The following is a 24948-nucleotide window of genomic DNA, read 5'->3' as shown; positions in this document are numbered from 1 at the left end:
ATTTTCTATTCCATATACAAAAAAAAATTAAATTAAAAAATTTCTTTATAAAAAGTTAAGGATTTTTTTATAAAGAGAGATTTTGATTTTTTTTAATAAAATAGTAAATAAATATTTATTCTATTAGGGGTATTTTGGGGAGTTCAAATTATTTTTTTTGTAAAAAATAAACGAACATGGTGATATTTGTAATATAACATTTTTTAGGGGAGATATATGTCATTTATATTAAACTGAAGGAATATGTCTGATATTTCTAAAAATAGAGGGGATAAATCTCGCATTTCGATTAAACACGAGAGATACTCCTGATATTTTCCCTTTATGATTCAATGACGACTGGACCAAACTCTAAAATAACTTCTGAAGAACAAATTTGAAAAATTGCTAAGGCCTGCATTTCTTTAGCATCTCTCTAAGAACAAAATATTGTTAAAATTATATTGGTAATTCAAACATTAACAAAGATTACGACGCTAATATATATTAAAAGTGAAATTTTCATATTATCTAAATATAATTAATTTGTTTCAAATATGAGACTTTTTCATAACAATAGTGGGAGGTTTTTCTATTAGATAATGAATATAACACCCAAAAGTACAAATATCAACCATCTTCCAACAAAGAATAATAAGACCTCAAAATAAATATGATTAAGAAAAACTAAGTCTAATCAGCGTGTGTGAACTTTTGGCGAACAGGAAATAGTTTGCACTAAACTTCAAGCAGCTCAATGACTCTTTTGCAATGCCCTTCGATGATGAAGGATGAACCATAATGCTAGAGGACCAATGATCGTGGGGGAAAGACGTTCGAGGGCATGTACCTCAAAAACGCCAACATAAAATTTCAAACTCCTAACCGAAAGATGAGTAGATTATCTCTGGGACACGAAACCAATCATAGTAATGTAGACCATACACAAGAAAACAGGGTATCAGAGACTACAGTATCCGAGACTGATTTATTAGTCTTTGATAGTGGGCATCAAAGACTGATCATGCTGGCTCTGATGCTATTAGAGAATGATTTTCATGCGTATACTATTCGAGACTAATATTTAGTCACAAATATATATTTCTCCGGTCATAATTTTAGGAGAGACTAATTGTCGGTCACGGATGTATTCCCTCTAAAATGAAAATGGAGCAAATCGTAGGAGACAATTTTTTAGTCTCTGATAGTTGGCATCCGGAACTGATTTAGTTGTATCTGATATTATTCGGGACTGATTTGGTTGCATATACTATTCGAGATTAATAATTAGTCACAGATATATTCCCTCCAAAAATGTAAAAATGACGCAAATTTGTAGAGACTAATTTTTGGTCTCTGATTGCGGGCATTCGAGACAGATTTGGTTGTCTCGAATAGTATTCAGGACTAATAGTATTCGAGACTAATTTTCGGTCATGGATGTATTCCCTTCAAAGTGAAAAATGGAGCAAATCGTAGGAGACAATATTTTAGTCTCTGATAGTTGGCATCCGGGACTGAGTTGGTTGTATCTGATAGTATTCAGGATTGATTTGGTTGCGTATACTGTTCGAGACTAATAATTAGTCACTGATATATTCCCTCAAAAAATGTAAAAAAAATAATATAGGCTAAACAAATACCAAACACCATTGACAACAGACCAGCTAAAAACTAGAAAAAAAAAATTATTTCTTCTAAGGAACATATATATGAAACTTAAAATATTATACTTCGACAACAACAAACATGTCAATAAAATAGTCAATATGGGTGTTAATTGTACAATGGTTTACAGAGTTTTCAAATATATTCACCATCTTCCATATGCGTATTGTTTTTTAATTCTAAATATTGGACACGGAGCTAGTTAAAGCCCACCAGGGATTTAAGCCCCCCTAAAAATAATTATATATTTTACCCAAGTTTAATTATTTTTCTTCGTTCTCAGTCTAAAATTTTACAAATTAGCCTAAAAAGATTCATTTTAGCTCCCCCTAAATTTAGAGTATAGCTCCATCACTTATTGGGATGCAATTGGGTAGAAAATAGAATGTGGATGTTTGTGGATTTCCTGTGATCGATAATTATGGCTTATTGTTTTCTCTCTTAGGTTGGCCCCCTCGCCCAAGTGAGTACCATTCACCCAAACACTCTTTCATTATATTATATATATCATCTTCACTACCCAATTCATCTTCTTCGCTTCCCATGTAGGACTTCTTTGATTCCTTTTCTTTTCATAGCCTATCCTTTAGTTGGAAAAATCAGTATACTATTTATCTCGTTCTTCTCCTTCTTCCTTTGTTTTTTTTTACGTCGCGTTGTTCTCTCCTCGCCACCGTAATGTTGCTCGTTTCTCCATGTCTTCTTTCTTATCGGCGTTGCTCTGTTGTCTTCGTCGTCTTTGCCATGGTCTACCTCGGCGAGTAGAGGTAAGTTTAGAGGTTTTTTTAGGATTCTTGATGTTCCAGTTACCATTTTTAACTTCTGAGCTATAAACCCAAATTTATGACTGATTGATTTGAGTTTAATGACGATTCATAGATTATATGGATGGGTTACATAATTTGATGATGCTTTTTCCTCGCTTTGGGTTCTTGGTCCGATTTTGTAATTCAAAAGTATTTTTAAATTGGCAAATATTTTAATGTTGCACCGTTGATTTACAACATTAATGTTACACCACTATGATCTGTCCATTTTGAATACGATTAATAATTAAGACACGGATTCACTAGTCTTGCTTCCATTGGATGATTATGTTTTTGTGGGATCAAGTTTTTATCTTTCGTTCTTATCTTTTTGACTTCTTTGTTTTTGTTGTTACTTAAATGGAAAAGGCAACGCCACCAGCAGAAATATAGTATTAGAATAGAATGCTTTGTCTCCGACGACAAAGCTAGGGATTTCCGAGCTCCAGATCAAACTCCAGCTTAAAGTTGATGAAGAGTTCTTCGAGTGGTTAGTTAGATTAGCCCATTAGATTCGATTTAACCTCTATATAATGTGATATTGGCCTCCGTTGCAATACAGATGTACGCTCAAACCCTAAAAGTGAAGTATGAATTAGGCGCGGACCAGAAAATGATATATGCATTTCGGTAGTTATAATGTTGAAAATCTCTCAAAACCCTCTGAAACTCATCGAAAAAGAGGTAATGGGAATTCATGAAATATAGTTTATGTTATACCGTCATTTTTCTTATGTAAGAACGACATCTCAATTGCTAAAACGACGTTAAAAGGACAATTTAGTCAAACGGGCTATAAATATGATTGACTAAAATCAAGCAACAAGCACCAAGCGCCAAGCAACAAGCGCCGAGATTAACACCCTATAAATAGCTCACTCGTACAAACCAGAAAGCATGTCATTCTCTCAACTCAAAATCATCTCTCAACTCAGAATTCTCTCAACCTAGAACTCTCTCAACTCATAAATAAAGACCGATGATCCGACTCGACGAAAAAGAAAAAGAGAAAGATTGAAGATCTGATTACCTAACAAAGACAGCAAATAGAAGACAAAGAATCCAACAAGAACAACCAAGAAGGCAACGAGAAGATATTCTCTAATCCGAAGGACTCTCAAGAGGACAGCAAGTTGTCACAATCCTTTTTTAGAACCGAGGAAATGTGACTCCTACAACACAAGATCAAGACACGTCGCAAGCTCGCACCCCGACACGTGTCTCGCAAATGTTATCCGAGAAATCGCATTAACAGTTTATCTATCAGAGAACAGCTTAACCTCATTATTCTTGCAAGTTTTAATCTACACGCCGAACTTGCCTTCTCTTCAGTGGAACTGCAATTTGGGTGGCTCGACTGTATTTTGGGTGGCGCGCTTGTAAATATAGAGTACAAGGGACTTCGGCCATATCTAATCTGCTCAGCGAACTTTTCGTCTGATAAGAAAACAACATTAGCCATACTTGTCGCATGTTCAGTGGAATTACAATTTGGGTGGCGCAATTGTAAATACAGCGTAAGAGATTCGTTGATATCCAATCTTTGTCGTCTGTAAGAAACAACATTATAACGAAAAGGTGTGTGGCAAGTTGGGTCTCCGTGGTGCTCTTGATTGTGGCTTCATCTCGGAATTTGCGCCACAAATCGTTTTTATTTTTGGAGAGGTCATTTTCTGGTATTGAAAATGATGCCTTAACAGTTATTATTTTACTTTAATAATAATTTCATGACGAAAAAGGACAAAATATATAATTATTAAACAAATAAGTTCGAAGAGTATCAATATTAATTAAAGAAGAGGCATCAATAACTTTTTGCAAAATCGAACCTTTGGAAAAGAGAAAAAAAAAACCCTAGGGTTTTCACTTAATAATTTAGCCGCTGCCTCTCCCTCCCGAGATTACGAGCGTCCGACGTGGCTCCGACTTGGGAAGGGGCGAAGATTACTATTTTTCCACATCTACCACCATTATGCTTTTCTTCTTGAGTCTCTATTTTCTCAGATCTCTTAGCCTTTCCAGCTTCTTCTCCGACAACACTTCTCTTCTTCGTACCGGAGTTATTCAGTAGTGGGCATTTGTCAATGGTGACAGAGATTGGTTGCATTAGGTGGCTCTTGGTGGTGGCGCTTGTTCTCCCCGGAAGTTGCCTCAACTGGCCACGATCTGTAACCCTGGTTCAGGAGTATAGGGATGCGCACTTGTTGGATGCAGGGAGTCATCTGTGGATAGGCATTTGATGGCTCACTTCAAGATCCGGATCGGGGTTACCTTGATAAATGCTTCTCAAAGTACGGTGGTGTAACACTTCTGGCGTTCATCACATAGAATATTTTTGCAAGGACGGTGCAATTGTGCTAGGCGAGGAGTACAAGAGGTAAGAGGCTTGGAGGCAGAGATGGTGTGCTATACGAGGAGTACCGGAGTGTGGGGCGGAGCGATTGTGGTAGGCATGGATTTTGACATTTTTATTTTCTTGCTCAGTTATTTGGGTTGTTGTCTAGTCTACTTTTTTTTTTTTTTTGCTCAAATTCTTTATTTTGTTATTGGTTATTTTTTGGCTTGTTTTTTTATGTATGGATTAGCCTTCATCCCTCATCCTGATTTGGATTTCATGTTAGATTTTAGTCTATGTCAGCGAAAGAATTATCTTCCATATGGTCATCAGACCTCGGTTGACTGGATCTTTCCACCATCCAATTTGGGTATTTTGAAAGAGCTTTATGAATGCTCGATTTGTAATGTGCTATCCGTTCTTCCATTTATCGGAAGCTTGCACAAAACGATCTATTACATGTATTTAGAGTTAGGTTCACTCCAATATAAATCCATGATTCGTGTTGTTAGATTTCTTTTCATGTATTCGGGGATTTTATACCTTATTTTTAAGGGTAATTTAGCAAAATAGCCAACTTAAACGTTGAGAATTGCTAAATAGCCAAGGTTTGGTAAATAGTAGGTAAATAGCCATTTTTATATATTTACAAACGTAAATATCAAGTAAATAGCCACTGCCATATTAAGCCACGTCACCATTTATGGCTATTTACTTAATATTTACCAAACCTTGGCTATTTAGCAATATCAAACGTTTAAGTTGGCTATTTTTCTAATTTTTTGTATTTTTAATGGAAGTTTCGTGCAATTTTCTAAAAAAATATATCAATTAAAGAAGAAAAAAATTAAAATATATTCGCGATCTTCCACATGTGAACTGCTTTTAAATTCTAAATATTGAGATGGAATTGGGTGAAAATTAGAATGTGGATATTGGTGAATTTCCTCGATTAAAATGGAGTAATGTTGACCTACCGTCTTTGATATTGAATCATAAAATAATTTAAAAATAAAGAGAGTTTTTTTTGGCATATCAACGATAATTATAATATTATTTTTTTTATCACACACTATAGCATAACAATGTCATGATTGAATATAATATTACATATATTGATGTTTTTCTCCTACATAAATTGATATTTAGTGATGTTGGGTCATCTTGGACAACGGAAGTTAACGGAATTATCGTCACCATTAGTGTGCCTTCTAGTCTTTAATGGAAATGGTATTTCCAATAAGCATAGTATTAGAATTTCGTGCTAATGAAAGTGGTATTTTCGTTAAGGTTAATGAAAAGTTTTATGTCATTAACTTCCGATTTTAATAATAAAAATAAATAAAAAAAATCAATTTTAAAATAATACTATTGGTTGAGATTTAAAAAAAAAAAAAGCTCTAATGGAAGCTATTGGAAGTCAGACCTTCCAACACCTTTCTTTCATTTCCGACACGCTGTCAGAAGTGTGCCTTCCGATGCCATTATTAACGGTAGCGGAACTTTCGCTAGACAATATTAAGGCATCGAAACCAGAACTTTCAATAGCTTTTGGTTCCGATGACCGGGATGAACGTTGGGTAATTGTTATTTCTTTATATGTGTTTTGATAAATTATACAATAGTACGAGGACACCAAATAATAATAATAATACATTTCGAAAAACCGGAATAAACCATAGGTTATTGTCTATGTTATTTTTTTTTCTAGGTCTTGACAAAATCAAAGTGACAATTATTTTTGGACAAATATGAAAAACAAACATAATACTTTAGGCTCACATTTGGCATGCATGCAATGCATGGCGTTTTAGATTTTATTTCTATCCACTGTTTCGCCAAAATATTTGCATTTGTTTGGTTACACATTGTTGTTACTATTTGTGTTTTCTGTGTCAAAAATATTGTTTCTTTTGTTACACACCCAAAAAAAAAAAAAAAAAAAAACACACACACACGCACACCTAAATTAGATGTTTGGTTAGGTTTTGAAAAATATCATGATTCATGCCCTTGATCATCTTGTAGCTTCTGGTAACAACCACTACTACCTAATAAGTGGCTTTGTAGTCAAAGAAGATGGCTGGATTTTCATGGCCACATATTCATTTATTTATTTACTTATACTTTTTAGTCGGAATTTCATTCAAAATTTGAAAGAGGTGCTGTGTTTTTTTTTTTTTTTTTTTTTTTTTTTTAATCAGAAAAAGAGGTGCTGATTATTAAAGTGTCAAGCCTTTTTCGATCATTTTCTGAGCATGTCCCCTCTGGTAAAGGGCCAATAACTAATAAGTGGATTTTGGTTTTTAAAAAGTTCATAATTTGGATGCACATCCCTTTAAAAATATTATTATGATACATGGCCTATCAATCCATCTCTTGAACTATAATATTTGAGTCATCGCATTTAAAAGAAAATTATAATAATGTTTGTGTCATGCCGCCCCTTGTTGTTATATAAATTGTATTAAATTCGTATTTTATCAGAATTTTTTCGCAACGTATAACTGTATTAATTTTAAAATTTTTGCTAAAAATTACATAGTCATGTTGAGATTTTACGGTGGGTGAGAGTGAGACGTGAGACCTGTTGGATTGTGGAGCTTAATTAATTGACATTACCTATGAAGACCTTACTACTGTTATGCACAACAAGAAATTATATTAGAAAGATATTTGTTTAGCAAATAACCTTTTTTTTTATATTAGGTCGAATTTGTGGCTCAAATTTAAGACCATCCACAATCCATCTCTATTTTTCATCTCTATTTTACATATTTACATCAGTGAACAGTATATTTTATCTGCACTTCATCTCTATTTTACATCTGCTTTAAAGAATATTCTAAGTATATCTTCTCCCACTATATTTTTTTATAATTGAGTTTTAACCCATTAATGTTTTGATAAATTACAAATTTGACCAACACCATTAATTTTGTTCATACTAGTCCAAATACATAGATATTATTAATAATCTATCCGAAAATATAAAAAAAAATATTCATTAATTGCACAATTTGGCCAACACCATTAATTTTATTTTCTCTTTTCAAGTATGAGTTGTTTTTTAATTAATAATTTTTAGAATACACTAATTTACAAATATATACATAATACATATAAGCACTAAATTGTAGTTATAAATTAAATTTTGGGCAAATAATATAATTTTTAAAAGTTTGAGGCAAATATAGAGATGGAATAGTTCATCTCCATATTTGGAGATACACTATTGAAATCAGCTCCATATTTATAGAATAGAGATGCAAATGAATATGCATTATGGAGCAAACTCTATCTCTATCTCTATTTTAGAGATGCATTGCAGATGCTCTAACAAGGTTATGCATTTTATATACTAACTGTTAAATACTCACCAGTGTTTACTTGAGTATTGGCTACCATCAAATATTATCGTAGCGATTTGAAATACGGACACCGATATGAATTTATTGAGACATTAACAATTTGTAAGAGGATATAATTAAAAATAATGGTAATCAATATTCTAATAATACCCATGCCTTCTTAAACAATATCAAAATACAAATATTGAGGATTTTACCTATATATTCTATAAAATAAATTTTAAATTATGATTTGCATAAATTGAAAAAACCAATCATATATCACATATATACCGTGTTAGTTTTATTTTACCAAAATATAAACTTCAACCCTACATGTAAACTTGAGAATTTGAAATTTCATTCTGGTTTACCAGAATTCTAGATCCAAACGGTGTAGAATATTTTGGTCCAAACAGTATTTGAATTTTGGCGATAAATTATGCTTTGGTTGGTTAAGTCAAGTATTATTAATGAATATTAAAAATAAAAAATCTACTCTAATACTGGAAATAAAAAAAGTTAAACAAATTTCGTAAACAATTTTTTTTTTTAGAAATGATACTATTGAGCAAAATTACATGATATATAACAGTGCAATATTGCACTATTAACCAAAATTACATAATTTAAGATAAATTCTAAAAAGACATACATTTCTATAACCTAAAGCGTTCGAACCTAATACCTCTCCGTTGAGACCAAGTTAGCTACCACGGCATAATGTTGTTTTACATTATTCCAAACGTCTAGATTAGATATTACTTGCTATATATTTATATAGTATGATACTAGCTAACACTCATATAACTGATCAATTACCAAGTACTAACTGCCAATTATCGATAAATAAATTTGTAATAAAATAAAAAATAATAATAAAAGAAAAGTGCCAACTGCCAAGTGAACATGTCATCAAGTACGCTTCAAACGAAATCAAAAGCGTTTGACTTAGTTTACTGAAAAGAAATTAACTTTTTTCCCTTATTTATTATTGCTTTATTTATTTTATGTGCTGGTTCAAATGTATTGAACGGTTAAGTATAATTTAACGTTAATATCACATACATTTAAATAAATAGACTCATTTTAAAACTTAATATGAATATTCAATTTGTTTAAAAAGTATGTAATATACAATGATTTTTTTTTTAAAGAGATTGTACCGAATCAAGATTCTCTCTATGCTCATCACCGAATAGTTAACTCTTAGATCTTGTACCGTCAAGTAAAGATGAATGTTAAGCATTTTTTTAATAGAAAAACTACACTAAGCCATTTTAAACCTTAAAGCTGCGGCTAATAATTAGATAATTTTGATAAAATAGTCATTTTGGCTATATGTGATAGTATGCAAAATCTAATCCCAATTTTGAAATATTTTCGGCTATTTTTTCTTTCCTTTAATGTGTCATTTATTTGTCTTTTTTGTCCCGTTAATTCTAGCACGTAGTTAATACTTAATACTCTCTATCTCTCTATTTTTCAAGACATGTACCCATTTCCTCCAATACAATATGACTTTACGCTCATTTTCCAATCAACGCCCCGATCTCGAGCTCGAGACTCACTATCGAGATCTATAACTTTTTGGAGAGTAAACTGTTCTGTTCTTTTGTTTTGATCCCTATTATTTTTATGTATTTTTTTTATTGAAGTTTATTTAGGCTTCTTTGAGTATCACGATTGACCAACCGATGATCTTGAAACATCTTCTTCTCAGTGACCCAACAGGTCTTATCTTTCTTAGAGAATTGTAATTTTTGTTCCTTTTGATCTCAAATCTGTTCTGGTATGGTTGATGGGGTCATTTTTTTACTAACCAATTCAATCATCCACTTGTGTACTCAAGACATATTGATAACAAATACTGAATATAAGCAAATAATCCAAAAGTTTATAAGGTCCCAAAAATGTAAAAACATACAAATATATATATATATATATATATATATATATATACATATTATACATATTATAATATGTATAAGTGATATTAACCAATATATACATATTATAAGCTGTTATTAACCGTTTATATAAAATATATAGTACTAATATTGACTAATAATATGTATAAGTGATATTACCCAATATTAACCTGTGAGATTGGAGGATTGAATGAGAGACGAATCTAAATAGAGAATATGGATGAATCTTTAAAAATAGCATTGTTTAGATTTTTTTTCGTTTCTTTTTTTTTTTTAGGGTTTTTGAATTCTAAAATAGTCTATTATCTTAAGTATTTAGTAATTGTAAGAATTTCGTGACTTAATTTTACGTTTTTTAATATTGAATGTAAACAAACGATTAATGCATGTGTAAAATTTGAAAATACAAACTCATTTAGAAACTCATCCGAGTTCAAACACGACTTATTAAGCTCGCGTTAATTTTTTTATGAAAGAAGAAATGAAACATAATTTATTTATTCATACAAATATTATATATATATATATATATATATATATATATGTTGTGCATGCATGTATATTGAAGAACAAACAAATAAAATTCAACTACTCAGCTCTCTTTTCTAACCTTCTTCATAAATGGTTTTCGAATCTCACGGGAATAAGGGAGACAACTTCAAGAGAGATTACAATTAAAAAAAGGAAATCAGCCAAAGAAGCCACCGAAAGATTAAAAATTACCTTTACCAGATAACCAACTTTTTATAGTTTTTTTTTTTTTTTCAATAGTCACCTCAATTTATTTACGGCACTCAAAAAGATAGAAGTACCCAAAAATATTTCCGCCTATTTTGAGTTTTTTTTTATCTTGTTGAGTGCCGTAATCAAATTGTGGTGACTATTTACAGAAAATTAACCAAAAGTTGATTATTATACAAAACGCTACAAGTCAAATGACTATATAACTAAAAAACCCTTAAAAAATTGTTATGATAAGATTAAAATTATTGTCATTAAGATGTTAAAGGTTGCTATTTATGTGAAAGCTTCGCAAGAACATGCTCCCTTTAAATTAATTACGACTTTTCAACTCAATTTAGAGTCCATTTCTTCCTTTTCTCTGTCATCCATGGGAAGGCTTTGATCAGCTCTTGAAGGGTCACCAGATACGGGATGGCTTGCAGACTTGCGAAAGTTTGTATAGGCCTCGAATTGTCAACGCCTTATCTGTTTTAACACGTTATCTTTTACTTCAAACATGCAGTATGACGACACTATAACACATTGAATATTGTTTGTGTAGGACTTCGTCCTCGTTTATTAAAGAATATAACTGGGCTTAAAATAGAGCTCACTTTCAATGAGAAAAAACAATCTGGACCAGACCCACCTTAACTCGAAAGGAAGAACAGGAGGATCAAGTATGAATCACGAGCTGGAAGTAACTATTACTTTCGTGAAAACAGAAGATATATATAAACTAACTAATCTGTGAAAGCAGGAAAAAAAAGAAAAGAAAATAAAAGCTGACTAAGCTGACTAGTGACACATAAAGGAATAAAACGACAAGGAAATAAATAGTGTCGTATTACTCCCCATCAAGATGGAGAATAAATGTCTTTGAACACCATCTTGGAAAGAAGCGAAGACAACTGTGGAGAAGCTAAAGGCTTAGTGAAGAGATCAGCCAGCTGGTGATTTGTCCTAACTGGTAAGAGCTTGATTGCACCAGACTTGAAATGCTCACGCACAAAGTGACAATCTATTTCAATGTGTTTAGTCCGCTCGTGAAAGGACGGATTCGATGCAATTTGTACTGCTGCTTGATTATCGCAGAAGAGTGCAGTAGGCTTCACTTCAGTCATGGACAAATCACGAAGAAGTTGCTGAAGCCACAGAATTTCCGACGTCGCTAAGCCAAGTGCTCGATACTCTGATTCCGCGGACGACCTGGACACGGTGGACTGTTTCTTAGCTTTCCAAGAAACTAGTGAATTTCCCAGAAAAACGCAGAACCCAGTCACTGAACGCCTCGTGTCTAAACAAGTCCCCCAGTCTGCGTCGGAAAAAGCCCTGAGCTGAATGCTCGAACTTGCAGAGTAGAACAAACCAAGGCCCGGTTTGCCTTTCAAATATCGCAGGAGATGATGAGCCGCTACAAGATGATCCTGTCGTGGCGAAGAAATGAACTGACTGAGCTGATGTACTGCAAAAGTTATGTCCGGCCTCAAGATGGTCAAATAGAGCAGTCGACCAACCAAACGCCGATAGACTGTAGGGTCTTCCAGAACCGCACCATCCATAGAGTTAAGTTGCTTCCTTGGATCCATAGGAGTCTTAGCCGGTCTGGAATCAAGGAAATCATAATCAGACAAAATCTGCAAAGCATATTGGCGTTGAGAAATAACCAAGCCTGAGCTAGAACGAGCTATTTCAAGACCTAGAAAATATCTCAAATGTCCCAAATCTTTCAGTTTAAAATGATTATGTAGAAAAGTTTTAACATCATCAATAGCTTGAAGATTAGGACCAGCTAAAATGATATCGTCAACATATAATAAAACAATAACAAGGGTTGTAGCAGAACCCCGTGTAAACAAAGAATAGTCAGATTTGGATTGTTGAAAACCAAACTGAAGAAGAACCTGTGTGAACTTAATATTCCACAGGCGAGACGCTTGTTTTAACCCGTAAATAGATTTATGTAATCTGCAGACTGGCTTCCCTGGCGGTAGCTCCCCCTGAGGTTTATATCCGAGAGGCAGTTCCATATATACTTCCTCAAAAAGGTCTCCGTTGAGAATGGCATTATTTACATCCATTTGGACAAGATGCCACTGCTTTGCAGCCGATATTGCCAATAAAAGCTTGACAGTAACCAACTTTGCAACCGGAGAAAAGGTATCAAGATAATCTAACCCTTCTTGTTGGTTATAACCCTTAGCAACTAAACGAGCTTTACGTCTTGATAAAGAACCATCAGAAGTGAATTTATTTTTATAAATCCATCTACATCCGATGGCTTTCTTACCTGGAGGTAAGGATACAATACTTCAAGTTTTATTGTCATGCATAGCTTCTATTTCTTCTATCATGGCAGTTTGCCAATGAGAGTGTTTAGCAGCTTGGTGATAGTATTGAGGCTCGTACTCAACAGAAATAGACCAGATATAATGTCTAAAAGAAGGAGAAAGAAGATCATATTTTACTACCTTGTCTAAAGTATGAGGAGAAGTTAACTTAGCCGGTTGTGTAGTGATCAAGCTACAATGGAAGTCCTTGAGATAATTAGGAGCCTTAACTTGTCGAGTGGAACGTCTCATTGTGGTAGAAGTATCCATATCTTCCAAGGTATCATCTTGTGATGCGTGGCTAGGTGAAGTCTCAACTTCCAAGTCTCGGCAATTTGATTCAGCCAAAGGAATGGTTTTTGTACTATAATCTGCATGTGTAAAATCAGGACAACTATCTGCAGGCTGTGGCAAGACCAAATCACAAAAAGGGTCAACGATTGACTCGGGCTTATTAATATCAGAAAAAGGGAAGAGGGACTCGTGGAATGTCACATCTCTTGAGACAAAAATCTCGTGAGTGTTAAGATCCACGAGTTTATAACCTTTAATACCCGGTGGATATCCAATAAAAGCGCACCTCCTTGCGCGTGGTTCAAACTTTGACCTGTGAGCCTTAATAGTTGATGCAAAACAGAAACAACCAAAGACACGGAGGGACTGATAATCAAAGTTCTTTTGAGTCATGGTATTGTACGGTGTTTTGTTATGTAAAATAGGAGTTGGTGTGCTATTTATAAGATACACTGCAGTGCAAACACATTCAGACCAGAAACGAATGGGAACACAAGACTAAAAATAAAGGGCACGAGCAACATTTAATATGTGTTGGTGTTTTCTCTCCACAACAGAATTTTGTTGTGGAGTTTCCACACAAGAAAAATGATGCACTATTCCTTTTTTAGAGAAGAACTGAGCAAAGACAAGTTCCTTGGCATTATCAGACCTAAAAACTTTAATAGTTCTAGACAATTGATTCTCAATCATAGCACAAAAACGAGGGATAATGTTATGGACATCATATTTTTGCTTCATAAGAAAGATCCATGTGAAACGAGAACAATCATCAACTAAAGTCAAAAAGCATTTATAGCCAGAATGAGATTCAATATGAAACGGACCCCATATATCACAATGAACAATATCAAGAAGATTATCACTCAGATTATTATTACTATTGAAAGGTAAACGACGCTGTTTTGCAAGGGGACAAATACAACAAGGGACAACATTTCGACTAGACACAAAATGTAGAAAGGGTTTGAGAGGCTCTAGTCGCTTGTAAGACAAATGTCCCAAGCGATCGTGCCAAACCTGGACAGAGACGTTATTCACTACATTGCTGACTACAGTATCTTGACTTGGATCAAGCAGGTAGAGATCATCTTGCAGGTTACCCTTGCCAATCGTCTTCAAAGTCTGTATGTCCTGTATAATGAAACAAGAATCGGTGAATGTAACCTTGACATTGGAATTTTTGGTTAAAGCACAGACAGACAAAAGATTGAACTTAAAATCAGGAACAAAAAGAACATTTTTCAGTACAAGAAGAGGACTGATTCTAATGTCGCCACACTGGTGAACACGAATGACAGAGTGATTTGGTAAGGTTACTGTGGAATTTACAAGAGGCCTCAAGGTGCTAAACAGGGATTTGTAAATACAAATATGTCGAGAAGCCCCCGAGTCAAGAATCCATTGACTATGTAATATAACCAAATCATCATAATTTTTAATAGAACAGCAAGCACCTGAGTCGTATGAAGCTAGGTTGATTTCAGTCTTTGACGATGCACCTGAGCTTGACGACTTCGTGAGCTTGTTTGAGATGAGGTTGATCAGCCGGTGACATTGTGCGTCAGAGAGACCGTCGATAGTTTCCAACTTATCAACCTGAACATGCTCCGCCGCATTTGCTTGGCCTTTGACTCGCTGATTGTATCCTGGCGGATAGCCATGGATCTTGAAGCATTTGTCGATTGTGTGGCCAAGGATCTTACAGTGAGTGCAGTAGGGCTTATCCTTCTTGGTTGGCTTCCTTTGAGCGTTGTCTTCTTTGGTCACCATGGCCATGGCATTTGATGTTTCTTGAGCTCCAATCTCTGCTCCGATGGATCTCTGCTTTTCCTCTTGCGACACAAGCGCGTATACCTTGTTAATGGAAGGTATCGGATCCATGAGAAGTACTTGTCCTCTCGTAGTGGTGAAAGACTCATTTAGACCCATGAGGAAAGCCATGACATGCTCGGATTCGAGGAATGACATCATTGCCTTGGTAGCTCCACAAGAACAACCTTCGCAGGTACAACTAGGACGAAAATCACTCAATTGCTCCCAAAGCCCCTTGAGTTTGGTGTAGTATGTCGTCACAGACATTTGGTCCTGAGCCAAATTTGACAGTTCTCGGCGAAGTTGGAAGATCTGTGAATTACTGGGACTCGAAATTGAGGATAAGAATTGCGGAATAATTTTGCTCTGATACCATATTACTTTCGTGAAAACAGAAGATATATATAAACTAACTAATCTGTGAAAGCAGGAAAAAAAGAAAATAAAATAAAAGCTGACTAAGCTGACTAGTGACACATAAAGGAATAAAACGACAAGGAAATAAACAGGGTCGTATTAGTAACGATTGAAATAAATGAAGACATTGTGAGATCAAGTCATCAATATAAAATGAACGTTAGCCTCCAAATCCGCGATTATGTTATTAGATGTTGAGTATATATACATGTAGGCAAGGCTAAAAAAAGCATAAAATATTCTCTACCCAAATCCCATGTACATTGTTATATTGCAATCGAGTTCGATCCATCGAATGATTCAAATTTTTATTGTGTTCATTTCATTTCTAATTCACTCCTTATTAATGCAGTGTTCTTATCTCATTATTCTATTATCTTATTATTCTCTTTATATTAATAAGTTCGATTCAGATCTCAAGACAAGAATATAGATCTCTATCTATTAAATATCGGTAAAGATTTTTATCACGAGTCAACGACTCACGACTCCCCCAACAAAGCAATAAAGCCTAAAAACTGTTTAAAATTATTTCCACGTGTCAAGCAGTGTATTGATCGTCAAAAGTCGTGAGTGGTGTCAAATAGCAGTACTCATTAAATATAATCAAATTTTTTCGTAATCCATGACTGTTTGACAAGAGAAATCTCACGCCAATAGACATTGTCGCATAGATAATGTACGCCAAAGTGATATTTTGACTCATCACAACAAAAACTTATCAGTAATTTGTGTAAAGCGATCAAACGAACATCTTCACGAGCCCCAAAACAAAATATATATGTTCACGTGTGTTTTTTAATCAAAACCCTCAAATAAGTTCAAACTCAACTCGTTTACTCGATGAGTAAAACAAGAACTAGTTTTTGATCGAGTAAAACCCTAGTAACTCCCTAATGGCTTGGCTCATTTACACTTCTTTGAAAAAGATAATGTAACTAATGCACAAGCTTTGGGCCATTATTATTTATTTCCTTTCTTCGGTTGAAATTAAATGCTACCTGAATGTGAATATAGTTTACAGCTAGAGAATGGAGACCCATGACAGATAGCTTACCTACTAAGCCGTGTACTGATTCGATCTCTGGTCCCAAGTAGTTGGTTTTCGAATATGCTTTCCTAGCAAGACCAATTAATTAATTCCAAAACAAGGGTTTTTGTTAGATTAGACGAATAATAATAATACGTATCAATTTCACATTATGAAGCACATGAAACAGACAGTACACAACAACTTATCATTCTTTATCATACGGCCCTAATTCTTGTCAAATATCCACAAATCAGTCCTAACTCAACCACATGGACAGAATAATATAAAAATAAAAAAAAATTATTTGAAAAAATTAAAACTAAAAACAAAAACACATACCAAATTTAAAGTAGCATCATGTATCTTTTGTTAAAATTTACACGAAATCAATCGCAAAATATGGAAAATGATCGGAGGAAAATACAAGATAAAGTATATTTATAGCTAAAAAATATTGGATTATTACATAAAAAAATATATTGGATACAACTTAGACAGACATATTTAGATTTACGAGAGATGATATGTTTCTTATTGTAATCTCTTTGATTAGGTACGTACATTAGGTAGTAAAGCTTAAGCAATAATTATAAAGCAGACGCATAGAATGTCAACAAATAATATAAAAATGGATACACAATAATAAATTATCGTCGCAGAATAATTGCCCTACTCAATAATTTTGGCTTAAGGTCCCCTGAAATTAATAATTTGCTTTCAATGACAAATAAAGGGGCAGAAATTATAATACCGTACTTGAATTTGTCATCCGTAATTTAAAAAAATGGGATTAAGTAGAGGAAAACATTAGGAATTAGTGATAAAGTGCAACCGACAAAAACGACGGCTACTACTCACTTTAATGCTATTTAAATTAGGTGTGTGTGACAAATCTCCGTGTCTTTTAGTACCTATTGAATCTTCAGACACCAATTAAATTATTCAACCTCTAAACTTCACAATTAAAAACACGATTGCTGTTGCAATTTTAATCAAAATCTATCAGATATTCAGATTATCAAATGGTTGTTTGATGGCGACAAATCTTCATAAAATAATAAAATAAACAAAGTCCGCTTTTTTTTTTTAAATGTCAATTGATCCACTTTATTTGTCCTTAATGAAATACTGTTTATGGATTATATGTTTGACATTAAATTATATTTATAATATATATATATATGTATATCAATAATGTGTATATAATTTGTCTCAATTTTAACTATTATTACTCATTTTAATTGTTGAATTTTAAACTCTGAAAAATAAAAAACAATTTAGCAATTCAATTTTAAAATACATTTTTGATAAACTTAATTAAAATTATAAAATTAAATAAAACTACTTAGGCTATTATTATTTTTTCCTAAAAATAAGTTGCTGGTTTCTTAATGGAACGAATAAGAAAGAGATCTTTCATTATCAATGCTCGAGAGGTTAGAATGTTATTGAACTTTGAACTCTTTGATTTTCCTTCCTTAGGAATCTTGTATATATTATATGGAAATCGAAATATGGACTCAGGGTATAAGTTGGTCAAGCAGTGTTTGGTCCAAAATAACAAGCACCGTGACAAGGTCGTTAACCTGCCAATGCCATTGATGATAAGGCCTCTCATATTTGAAGAGAATCTTTAGTGCAAAATAATGAAGTCTTAAGAGAGAATTTGATAGTCCAAAAATTTGATAGCGAGATTAGCACCCCGCACCCCGCGGCTTGAACTAAGATAATGTTCAAATATAAGACCCAAGTTGGGCTCACGACCAATGGGCCAAGGAACCGAGGCACGTATTGGGTCCAAGGCTAGGACCGATACTGATTTTTCAGGATTGAGGTTGAAGACTTCGATTGAAAGCTTAGACCAAATCGAGGTTGAAGCTAGGGCGGGCCGCGGCTGAGTTTGATGATCGAAGGACAAAGGTCAGGGGCTGAGGTGGCAACTTTCTCTTTCCGCGTTGAGCTAGTGGATTGTAGGGTTTTTTTTTTTTTTTCCTTTCTTCGTATACGAATATCGTCTCAAGCAGGGATGAAGGTTAGCTTGAGCCAAGCAGGGGCTCAATCCCCCCTCAAATTTTTATCTTTTATATTTATTACCCGAATTTAATTTTTTTTTTTATATATTTTTACCCTTTAAAATCATAAATTAACCTCCCTTAAAAAAAATTATTTTAGCCCCTTTTGAGTCTCGCTGCGTCCCTAGTCCCAAGTGAACTTGAACTCATAACATTATATTTGGTGCGAGTGTAGGGCTCACTACTTAGTCTTAGTCCATGAATAAATTATTAAACTAATTGAATGAGAATGTTATTTCGTTGTCACGCACATATACTAGGTACACCTCGTACCAAATTGCAATTTTTATTTATTTAGAAAAATAAAAGGGCAATGTAGGATTTAAACCAAAATCAAACAAAGATCAAAACTACGTTACAAACGCAAATTGTCAAGCCCCAAATAAAGATCTCGCATGAATTGTGGATAAATGTTAAAGTATAATGAATGTAGGCACAAATCAATTCCTTTTTATAAGATCGAGATCTTCCAAAAAACAACCAAAACAAACCAACAATCAAGAAAGTTGATGTCAAGTCATGAAAAAGCATCCAAAATAATGCATTTTGGAATGACCCAGAGAAAATACATGATTCGAGTTTAGGGCCACAGGTTTGATATGTCTACGAGTCGTGGCTGACCCGTCACCATCACTAATCACTAATCAGTCAACAATATGTTATTTCATCTAGAACTGCGTCGACCACGGATATGACCGGTTCAGCCTTAAATAACTTTTGAGTGTGTTTGATCGGAGGCGACTCGGAGCTCATACCCGAGAATGTGATTTAAGTAATCAAGTTCTCATAAAAGTAAGATTACACTGTTTTATTCTAAAAGTTAATAGTTTAAGCAGATTCCCGAAAATGCGACGTTATTGTGTTTGTGTCTTATAAAAAAAATATAATTAATGTGACATTATTGTGTTTGGTTTTATAACTGTATTGCTGACTGAAACATTGTGATAAAGGTTTTAACATAAACTAGGAGAAATCATTTCAAATCTTAAAATAAAAGGATTTTTATGTAGCTCTAGATTAAATCCGTGTTAATAAATCTTAAGATTAACAAAAATGGAAAAGTTTGCCAATAACGATTTTTGCTTTGAACTCTGATCCGTTGACAATTTAAAATTTTCCTAAGAACAACGATAAAATATCGGTATTTTCCCAAAGTCAACAGTTAGCTTAGAGCAATGAACTTTGGAAGAAGGTAAACCTCACATGACACTGACTAGATGTCAATCAATTTAGTTGTCCCGGGTAGGTTAACCAAAATTCCTTAATTTCAAACAAAGTTGTTGATTTGTCCGCGCACACGCACCTCCTCGCCGGCTCACCGTCCCCTCAAGGCGTCACTTTTTTCTCTATCAAACTCGGCCTAATCAGCGGTGCAATTTACTTAGTACTTCTCTCCATAGTTTAGGATTTGTAGCTGGGAACAGTTTGCATGCAACATCAACGCCAGATTTATATTTCCCAAAAAGTATAGACTATTTGGTAGTAATTTTTTTTCACCTTTTTTCTCTTCTCATAACTCAAATCTGACGGCTTGGAGATGATCTAGCAATCTTTTCTAAGTTTTTTTAAATGCAATACATTAAAATGAAATTAAGAATGAACAACGTATAAGACAAAAACTTTCGATTGTTGTGTTGGGTTCACAAGAATTACTATGGCTAAGAATTCTTAGGAGTCGTGTATTCTTTCTCTATATTTATTATTGTTATTCCCCACCAAGGACCTGGTTACATTTTTCCCAACTTTCACAACGCTAATCACAGCAAACAGATGAGCATAGGCTGGTTTTCATTAAGCTCGAGGCCAGAAGTCTAATTGAATCGCTATAATCTGTCTGCTTCGTCGGCTTAATTCAAAGATAAGAATGAGGCCATCATTTTTCTTGATAGCTATAAATGTTGTAACAAACCGTCTAGGAAGAACGAACGTAATACAAGGACGACGCTAGAGTAGATTCTAAAGAAGCCGCTTCAAGATATACCTGTTCATCGCTCAGCCGGATCGGCAAATCTCAGCATGATATAGAAAACAATTTCTAAAACGAGCAGTGTGTGAAATAAAATTCCTTTCATCCAGCTTTGATATATCCAGAAAATAAAATGGACAAAATGCCAGTACCGCATTAGACATAGGAACTTTGAGGACAAATCTAAAGCAACTGTATCGAGCACAAGACAAGATCATCACTTGTAGAACTCAAAGTCGGTGTCGGGCTTCTTAACGTTGGTCCGGTAACCCTTCTCGAAATCCTTGGGAAGAATCACGTACCGGTTCTTGCGAACAGCGTGCATTCCTGCTTCTTGACATATCGCCGAAATCTGAACAAATTCACAGTTAAAAGAGTTGACGAATGACTGTAACAATCCTTGGGATAACATCACATATGGTAATGGAAAATGATTTAGATCCCACGGCCATAACTATTGCGGGGATGGCTAGACTGATTAACATATATCAACGTACCTCAGCGGCGCTGATTTTGTCTGGCCGAGAAACGTAGTCTTCCAAGTCAACCTCATCACCAAGGTTCATCTTAGATGTGCAAACCTGTTATATAACATCGCAGTTAGCTAGTTTATGAACAAATGTTTAAATACCAAACCTATATCACCACACCACTGTTGCTGAAAATCCATATGAGGTCAAAAATATATAAAGCATAGATATAATGTCTATTCTTTGATCTGTGCGTGTGTGCATGCGCATATGGGATTGTGCCAACAATATGGATCAAAAGAACACCACGGCACTGATCAAATGAATCAAAATTTCACAGTATACCTCTTAAACCGTAGTTCTACGGTTCTACCAACAATTTCCAGTGGATATTTGGTTATACGAAAACTGCTGTGATGTGTGTATATTAAGTGGACTTGCAATAGTACTCATTAAATAAAACACAGAGGTGAATAGTAGCATAGATGGTGAAATGTAGGAAATTAAGACCGACAACATCACAAGGTTTTAGCTATCAGACAATTTGGCATACCAAATGGTGGTTTGGGAAGAATAACTTGCGCTGAACCAAAAAATTAAATAAAAATAAGAGAAGCATCTGTTTATATGTACACAAAAACTCACCTGAAAAACAAGTCTCTTCTGCCTCCTATCAGGCAATGGAAACTCAATCTTCCTGTCTAGACGTCCCGGACGCAGAAGTGCTGGGTCCAAAGTGTCGGCTCTATTAGTTGCCATTATAACCTTCACGTTTACCGTTTGGTCAAATCCATCCATCTGCAAATAATCAATATTTGAATGACCAAGTATAGGTCAATGGTAACGTATAGCTATTTTGTTTCAGATATATAAACTTCTAAAATTAAAATAAACCACCCAACTTGCTTTCATTCACCACCTCTAAAAAACAGTATACCTGATTCAGAAGCTCCATGAGAATACGCTGAACTTCTCTATCCGCTCCAGTTTGGGCATCAAACCTGGCAGTTGCTATGGCATCAACTTCATCAATAAAGATAATTGCTGGGGCATTCTCCTTAGCAAGACGGAAGACATCACGAACCATCCGAGGTCCCTGGAAATTGAAACAAAGTAATAATTTGTCTCAGTTTATTGGAGCAAGAAAAAAAGACCAATTCACATGATACAAGTGGAGAAGAAAAACATTTTGTTAATATATGAATTAAAATTTCATTATTCATTCCCACAAACACAAGTAACAAGTAACCATGTTTTTCTGCGAATAAAAGGATTGGGAAAAAAAAAATAAAATAAAAAAAAAAAATAAAAAAACCTAAAAATTCTCCAAAACTGACATGTAGAAGAAAGCAAACACCTTACCTCACCCAGATACTTTTGAACAAATTCAGAACCAACAACTCGGATGAACGCAGCAGTGGTATGATTTGCAACAGCCTTTGCTAACATAGTTTTACCAGTACCCGGGGGGCCGTACAGCAACACACCACGTGGTGGATCGATACCGATTTGTTTGTAGAGTTCATGGTGAGTTAGTGGTAGCTCTACCGCTTCACGAATTTCTTGCTTCTGGATGTCACAACCTCCAATATCCTAATGCCACAGACGGTAAACATCAGTATCATCTTGATAGGAGCGAGTAAAAAATGTAGATGCTAAACAGCAGTATCATCTTTCTGGGAACGTGAGTAAAAAATGTCTAACACAATGACAGAGTGAAAACAAACAAATGACGCACAGTTACGAATAGCTTGCCAGAGATAAGATAGGTGTCCAATTCTAACAAAGAATCAAACACACTCCAAATATGACTTACAATTCAAGAGTAACTCATTTTTGTATTCTAATTTTTCTCACACTTCTATTGATTATAATTGTACAAAAGCATGATGTTGTGCCCCCATAATCATTCCAAGGGTTTTAAAGTTCATAACAAACTTAGTCGATAAAATGATATCACTGAGTTCATCACGAAAAAATGAAACGTACAATATAGGTTTCAATTAGCATAAATTAGAAATAGTTTGCATGATTAAAACAAGAGGCAGAGATCCCCTTCTGAGTTATTTCGAGAAAAATCCAAAACACGGCTTCATTGCACAGACTTTCAAGCATTTGAAATTTAACCAAACAATCTGTTAATATTTTTTAAAGCCATTGTGTCCAGGTTAAACCCAACTAAATCCACAAGGCCCCTGACGTTATAACCTAGGACATATCATTTTTAGCAACTTTGACCGTCATTGACATCCGAAATGAAAGGAACCAAGCATTTTCAAACAATGAAAAGATAATAAGCAAAGCATATTCTTAACACCTGACTAATAAAGACACCAAATACTTGATAGCAGGAAATTTTATGTTTGTCAAAATTTTAAGCCCAGTGTAATTTAAAACCACGATGGAGATAAACAAATGAGTATAAACCAGTCACTATAATTACGTAGCTTGCTTGACTACAAAGCCCCCAATTGAACCCCTAACTCATTCAGCCGATGACAATATGTCAACACAGACAAAATTCCAAATTTCCACCTCTTTTTTCTCCCACGCCATATTAAATTTCTATCAACACGATATAGTTCCTCTCAAGACACTCAAAGGCTTGATACCAACAAGTCCAGAACGCCCAAAACAACAACCCCAAAGTCCCAATCTTTGTTTACTTGTCCCCAAACCCTAGCCAATTCTCCATTCTACAAACTACACCAGCAGAAATGAAACCAAACCCTAACCAAAGTCTCAGCTCTACATATCCATCTGAATCCCTAACCGAACCACTTCCAATTCCCCCAAGAGACGCCCAATCCCCCACTCAGACACTCTCCGACAAACTTAAACATAAAAATAAAAAAATAAAAAAAAACCCTAGCGATCCCAATCAAATTTCCAAAAGTAGAAGAAAATAAAAACCTAATTGAACTTACATTGTAGGAAACGTCAGGCTTTTCAGACTGACTGAGGAGCGAAATACTAGAATCAGCCTCCGGCGGAAGAACATCGACGAGAGCGTTGGAGTGACGGTGGAGCGCGACGGAGGCGGAGGGTTTCAGAAGCTCCCGATTGATGGTGCTGAGAATCCTGACGTAGTAGTTCGATCCTGTGGTTGAGCCGACGATTCCGTTGTTCTGGTCGACCATCTCCATGAACTGACCGATCACGAGCGGCACCGATTGGATCCGCTTCACCTCCTCCTGAGCCCGGAGGAGCTCGCGCTTCAAATTCTTCTGCTCGTCCTTCACGTACTCCTCTTGTATGTCAATGAACTCTATCTGCCTCTGTAGCGATTTCAAGCGTCCGTACAGGTCGTCGTCGTCCGAGGCCGCGTGGGAGGCCTCGCCGCAGCCGTGGATGTCCGATCTGGACGCAGGGAACGACGGCGGAGGCTCCGCCGCGTGTTTCGGATCCATCACCATCGCCGACGCCATTGACGGAGACCTTCGAATTTGGGGTTTGTCGTTTGGGTTTCGTGTTTGTGAGAGAGGAAAGAGTAGTGGGCAAGAAAAATGATATATGCTTTCTCTGGTTGAGTCGGTGTTTGATTTTGCTCACTTCTCAGTTGGGGACTTTGGTACGACGACGTATTGTACTGGACAGGCTTCTTCAAGTCGGTTATTTGGGCTTTGTATGTTGGCCAAGTTCTGTTGTTGGGGGAAATTACTAAACAAATTGTTTTTTAAGTCTAGTGTTTCAAAACTATTGCTTATTTTAGAGAGAAATTGCTCAAACTACCACCTCATCACTAATTTTTTCTTGCCC

General features: G+C 34.9%; 1 protein-coding gene across 1 annotated transcript; it reads right to left on the bottom strand.

Annotated features, from left to right (window-relative positions):
- Nucleotides 1-20703: 20703 nt before the first annotated feature.
- On the bottom strand, nt 20704-24731 carry RPT3 (regulatory particle triple-A ATPase 3). Its single transcript, XM_089630648.1, has 6 exons — nt 24117-24731; nt 22552-22782; nt 22127-22285; nt 21835-21987; nt 21217-21300; nt 20704-21071 (listed from the first exon to the last, which is right to left on the bottom strand). The coding sequence occupies exons 1-6, from the start codon at nt 24615-24617 to the stop codon at nt 20937-20939; spliced, it is 1263 nt and encodes a 420-aa protein (XP_089486774.1). The 5' UTR covers nt 24618-24731; the 3' UTR covers nt 20704-20936.
- Nucleotides 24732-24948: the final 217 nt, after the last annotated feature.

This window comes from Urtica dioica, chromosome 11 (genome assembly GCF_054948205.1).
Source record: "Urtica dioica subsp. dioica isolate 48M chromosome 11, U.dioica_male_clone48M_v1_H2, whole genome shotgun sequence".
NCBI classification, from domain to species: Eukaryota; Viridiplantae; Streptophyta; class Magnoliopsida; order Rosales; family Urticaceae; genus Urtica; species Urtica dioica.
The sequence above is the reverse complement of the archived record's forward strand: the minus strand, read 5'-3'. Positions and strand labels throughout refer to the sequence as shown.

Excerpts from the sequence above, each read along its gene's own strand:
- RPT3 (XM_089630648.1), bottom strand. The coding sequence starts at position 24,617 with ATGGCGTCGGCGATGGTGATGGATCCGAAACACGCGGCGGAGCCTCCG. Across the intron at positions 22,286-22,551 it reads TTCAAAAGTATCTGGGTGAG|GGACCTCGGATGGTTCGTGA; the intron begins GTAAGGTGTTTG and ends TTCAATTTCCAG. Across the intron at positions 21,301-21,834 it reads AGAAGAGACTTGTTTTTCAG|GTTTGCACATCTAAGATGAA; the intron begins GTGAGTTTTTGT and ends GTTATATAACAG.